The following is a 5,996-nucleotide window of genomic DNA, read 5'->3' as shown; positions in this document are numbered from 1 at the left end:
TTTCGTTGCCGGCGAGCAACTGATGGTACGTAAGTAGGTTACGGTCAAAAGGGTTTATGCTACGAATACCCGTGACCTCCTTTTCAAGCAGCCACATATACGTACATCTCTTTAACTGTCGTATACTAGTACCACCCAAGTCACTTGCATAGGTGGTGGGGCTAGTGACATTGATCGACATGGTGATCTCACCGAAACATAAGTCGCTGGCTCGGGGTTTTGTGTAAAAACAGAGAAAGATACCTTGCTGGTACTAGCTTACGACAGTTAAACAGTGTCTCACAGTGTGTTGGTGGTGGATGCCCACGCTCGTTGCTTTTGTGGTCAGAAGGTCATAGCCGATCGCAACGTTAGGGAAGTCCGACCCTACGAGGTCAAAGGTTGTTTTCAATTATATAAGACGGGCATCAATTACATAGATGATTGATGCCACTATTATTATTCTTTCATATCAATCTACGCGGTTATTGCCCATTTCGTATATGCTGCCTTGTTATTCCGCGAGCCGTGACCTTCGGGTCAATCCAGCCTTCTGGCTACGATGATAGCCTACGATGACTTACCGTATGGACTGATTATCTGTGCGAGCGCTATTACACCCAGCCCAACCCACCAAACCCTCAGAATCTTCATGTTGTTGTTGGCGTTGTGGTGTCGATGGCTTCTACGAATGTGACCCCTACATACCTTTGTCACGGCAAATCCCTTGGAGCCCCACTTACGAGGCCCCTCAACACCTTGTTGTTGTGGATCCCTTGTTCGTGTTCGTGTGCATGTGCATACCAGTCAATCTCCTACTCATTAGCTAAAGCCATACTGTGAGAGTAGCCTGGATGCGTAAGTCCTAAATAGAAGAAGACTTTTGACCGCAACCTACGTAGCGGTACGAAATATAAATGATTGGAATTTGGACATGTATGCCAACAACGTTTACGTACGTAATCTCGTGATAACGGGATTAGATGGACATGGAGAGGTTCCGCTGTTTTGGGCCTGTTTTGGGCCTGTTTGGGCCCACTTTCCTCGGCGTTAACCATTTTCGGATCAATGCCGTACCTAAATTATTATGGGTCACATTTATCCGCACATGTCAAAGTGAAGAATATCCCGTTTCCTGTGAGCCATTCTGATACCTCTTGGGTAATCATAATTTATCTCAATACTCGCAATATAAATATGTGCACTTGTAACTACCTGTTTATAGATTTTTCGAAACCACAGTAAAATGGCACAAGGCATTGATTGGGCAGGTGAGAATCGGGGGCTTTAGATATCGACGTTAGTAATACTGCATCTGGGCCACATACAATGAAGTATTCAGTTAGCTACTGCACGAGTGCATGGGCTGGACCATCAGACGAAGGGTTCTGTCAGTTTCAAGGCGGGGACCTCGATGTTATTAGCCCCTGTTTTGATCGCCGTTGGCGACTCAGTCGCGCCCTTCCTGAAAGCATAACACAATCATTCATCATTGATGGTAAAGCACCGACTAGTTGTAATAATATACCCTAGCTTACGGATACACAAACTCACATGGACCAATTTTAATTATCAAGTTTCTGACACAGCCCTGTCAGCCATGTCAATATGTCCCTGGGCCACATGGCCTCCGTTTCTGCCATGTCGCGGACAGAGCGGTGATATAGTCCTTGTGATGCAACGCCTGGATGCGCCATGGTGAGATGAAACAAATAAAGTAACCGAGTCCTCACACGTGGTCATTAAGGATTGGGGCGAGAATGCTTTTCTGATTCTCATGAATGCGACCCACGGTTGCATCTGCAGTGTGCCCAAGGAGCTCTATCTCCAGGGCCTGACCGAGGTGACTGTTCGGATAGACTAATATGGTTGCCAAATGGCCGTTGAGTTGTTTACCCATCCATTTTACGGAAGGGTGCCGCCTGATATACTACAGACCTATAGCCGAACTTTGGTGATGCACATGACCATGTATTACGTGTTAAAAGAGGAGGTAGGCTTGAAGGAGACCTGTGATAAGGTCATCTAGATGAGTACTGGCCAATGGAGCCGTTAGAACTTTCTATTTCCCAGTCTGTGGCTGGTGAATGTCTGTAACCTTCCTTTGCAAAAGCCATCTCCCCTCATGTTCTTGTGTCCCTTGCTTCAGAATGGATTGATTGAAAACGTTAGAACTGCATAAAGCAGCTAGCCGAGACGATTGTCCACGTCATGACATCGCTTTCGGGAAGAGTGCATTGGGAGAGGGGGTATGAGCCTACTGAGCCCCAATGGAATGCACACTCTAGATGTACGACAAGGCTGTTGGGAGTCCTGAACCCGAAGACCATTGCACACTGCATACTCTTGGCGGAGACACTGGCAATATCACGGGTGTAGTTGGGCTTCGACGAAGCATCATTTGACCGGTTTGATTGAGGTCGCTGATAGGTGTCGAGTTGGTGATCACCTTTTACTAACGATCGAAGATATTGAGTCTGGATACCTGGACCACGACAAGTGGACCGAAATCCCATCCGTGAATGAAGTTTGCCACCTAAATTCACAGCCGAGATGGTGCTTTGTAATTCTTGGGGAAAACCAGGCTGGCCAACACATCAATTGATGTCTTGGCATGCAGGGTCTGTTGTCGTTGTTGATTGGTCTCTCTAAGAGAACGAGTATCTCGTCGCGTCAGAAGCAGGTGCGGTGCAATGATGATCTTCACACCTCATTCGCAGCCTAACCTGAAACTCAATGGGTTGGGCTAACCACACTTGAAGGGCCAAAACAAAAAAAAAAAATCAACATGAAGGCACAATCGTGTGGCCGGATCTGCTGCTGGTTGGACTCTTTTTTTTTGTGTTCAGCCGAGATTTTTTGTGGCAACCCGACGAGGTCATCAGACGCCTTAGAAATGCCTCTGCTACCGAAGCTAGATTGGGCATCTTGTACACGACAACAAGTGCATGAAAGTGCAAATGTCTGCGTACGATTGGTTTTGGTTAGGAGTCTGTCTTTAGCTATGATTCTAATTAGGAACCCAACGCGGTGATATGTTTTACAAATACCATCACCTCCGTACTTTGTGCATCCCATGATTCCAATAGTTCTTTGAACATATATCCGCTCACCTTCACTCAAGCATTTCAGTCCTTGCACGGTAGAACAACCGTAATAACCTGCCAGTGTAACGTGATACCAAGACCAACTTACGGTAAGTAAACCTCAGCAAACCTAGATCTGCCTGATACTGTGAAGCCTGACAGTGGTCGCGCATAGCTATTATCAGAAATGATGGCCGCCAACACGAAGTCCCCAAAACGTGGCTCAACGTTTCGTGTCCGCGGTGTCCCACTTGACTGGGAAGTTGAAGACTTGCGGTACTTCCTGACAAACCATGAGAAAATTGGTACCACGAGCATCAAGTCCCTTGCGGACGAGATTGACGGCCGTTCCAAGACTGCAACGGTTACCTTCCAGAAAGTTCCCACTCGGCTACAGGGACTTCGAGCTAGCCAACCTTGGTCCATTGAGCTGCCTAACCCATCCGACAACCAACTCGCCCGTACCCAATATCTATCGATCGACGGGGGCTTTCTCGGCATCACAACTCTCTGCACCCCTCCTACAGATGCCCATGAAGTAGAGTAAGTAGAAATTCAGGCGGAAAAAGAGTCACGCGCTAAACTACCTGTCTTAGCATCATTGCGCTGCCCGGTCTTGGCGGACACGCCTTCGGGTCATTCAAGGAGAGGGGCGGCGACTACATGTGGCTACGAGACTCTCTCCCAGAAGACGTCACCTCGGCGGAGACCGGCATTCCAATAGCTCGGGTGATGATATACGGCTACGAATCGGGCGTTGTGCAGAGCCAGAGCGTCCAGAATCTGGAGGACCTCGGAACATCCTTCCACGCTAGCCTACTCCCACTTGCACGCCGTCGCCCAATGAGGCCTATAATTCTTCTTGCCCATAGCTTAGGAGGGCTGATCATCAAGCAGGTACGTCTAATGGCATACCCCTTTCTGTCTTTGCAATGCTAATCTAGTTGATAGACACTGGTGTCGATGTCCAAGTCCAAGAAGGAGGATGATTTGAGTATTGTTCGAGCAGTATACGGCATCGTTTTCTTCGGTGTTCCACATGATGGCATGGACACAGGCTCGGTCATCCCAATGGTTCGTGATGGGCCAAACCGTTTCTTGATTGAATCTATCAGCCGTATCAATTCTCAGATACTGAGCATTCAGCGACGGGAGTTCCACAACGCATTAGGTGAGGAGGGTGATTCTGAGATTGTCTGCTTCTATGAAACGAAAGAGTCGCCCACAGCAAAAGAGGTATGCGTTCCATGCCCGATGAACCCATAGGTACTAATGAAGAACAGGGACCGCCTGGAAAATGGACCATGACAGGGCCTTCCGTGGTTCTTGTCACCAAGGCCTCTGCCACCCATTGCCGTCAGTGGGAAGATGGCTCGGAGCACATATGTGCCGTTGCACGCACACATTCCGACATGGTCAAGTTTAACCCCATGGACCATGAGTACGCCAATGCGCGTGAGAGGCTCAAGGGTCTTGCTCAAAGGGCGCTCGCAAGCCGGCGTCAGAGTCAGAACTCGAACACGAAGTGTACGTAACAGATGATAGCCGTCGCAGCCTATACTAAACAGAGTTTAGTTCTCGTTCCGTACCAGAAGAATGATGACTTTGTTGAGCGACCCGAAACTTTCAGGGAAGTTCAGAAGCAGCTGGGGTATGATCTGCGTCAGGGGGTCTTCAAGCAGTGGTCCACCGCGTCGTTGCTCGGTCTAAGAGGTTCTGGGTAGGTATCTCTTCCATTATCAAGACAAAAGCACATAGTCTGATAGTCTGGCTCAATGAGTCATTGAAGTAAAACGCAGATAGCGCTCGCCTATGTCTACTGGCTCAAACAGTCGTGCCCTGATGTGTCTGTGTTCTGGGTCCACGCAAGCACTTCGGAACGGTTCTACCGGGATTATTCATCAATCGCCCAGAAATGCGAAATCCCTGGATACGATGATCCGCAAAAGGACGTCTTTTTACTCGTCAAAAACTGGTTGGAGGAAAAGTATTCGAAGCAGTGGCTCATGGTGATCCAGAATGCTGACGATCCGGAGCTTTTCTTTGGGCCTCCACGAGGGAGAAGCGAGACTCTCTCATCCCACAGCTCGACTGACGCAGGAGGTGGCCTAGGGCGGTACATTCCTGAGTGTCCCCACGGATCAATTCTCGTTACTACTACGAACAAGCAGGTGGGGTTGACTCTCACACAAGAGAAGCTGCCGGTCGAGATCGGCAATATGACAGACGAAGAGGCGTATCAGTTGCTATGCATGATACTAAAAAGCGATACCACTGAAGAGATACCGCTCCTCTTATCCCGAATAGGGAACCTTCCTCTTGAGCTGGCCCAAGCGGCGGCATTGCTTGAAAAAGCGTCTATGACGATCCGCGAATACGTTCAACTCTTGGACAAGGGTGACTCTGTCCTAGCAAAGAATCCGGCTGAGCTAAACAAGCCAATCGAGAAGAATTCGGATATACCATACGCATTCAAGGAAACGTGCGTCGTTTTAACCAGGCAGATAGAGAGACAACCTGCCGCTCCGAGCGATGTCGCGCCCCTGATGAATATATTAGAGCGCCAAAACATCCCGGAAGAAGTCTCCCATGATTTCTTGCAGCAACGGAGGCCAAGGAAGCCAGAGGTGGGCGAGGTTCTGCCCCTGATGAGTCTCTTTGATCGCCTGGGTATCCTAAAATTATTCTTGCCGAATTTCTTACGCCCAAAGTGGGCAAGAGAGCTGGACGAGACCAAGACAAGTGAGCCAGAAGCCGCCAATCCCTTTGGGGCTCTTGACGAATTTGCCTTGATTTCGGAGGGAAAGGATCTGGCTATGGGCATGTGTGGAAATGCACCGGCTGGTATAGTTAGTCACTCGCAAGTGGCTTGTCAATGAGATCAGGATGGCCGAGTTCGCGTATCATTCCCTCTACATGGGACTACGGTAG

General features: G+C 48.9%; 1 protein-coding gene across 1 annotated transcript; it reads left to right on the top strand.

Moving 5' to 3' along the window:
- Nucleotides 1–3,252: 3,252 nt before the first annotated feature.
- On the top strand, nucleotides 3,253–5,996 carry ACO1O0_007854 (uncharacterized protein; the record flags this gene model as incomplete). Its single annotated transcript, XM_083197221.1, has 9 exons — nucleotides 3,253–3,608; nucleotides 3,662–3,962; nucleotides 4,017–4,139; nucleotides 4,197–4,301; nucleotides 4,349–4,592; nucleotides 4,641–4,785; nucleotides 4,855–5,807; nucleotides 5,873–5,889; nucleotides 5,916–5,996. 9 exons carry the CDS (start codon nucleotides 3,253–3,255, stop codon nucleotides 5,994–5,996), a joined length of 2,325 nt encoding a protein of 774 aa, XP_083046689.1.

The sequence above is a fragment of the Amphichorda felina genome (genome assembly GCF_050947745.1).
Source record: "Amphichorda felina strain 45539 chromosome Unknown scaffold_8, whole genome shotgun sequence".
Taxonomy (NCBI): Eukaryota; Fungi; Ascomycota; class Sordariomycetes; order Hypocreales; family Bionectriaceae; genus Amphichorda; species Amphichorda felina.
This window is presented reverse-complemented; position numbering and strand designations above follow the sequence as displayed.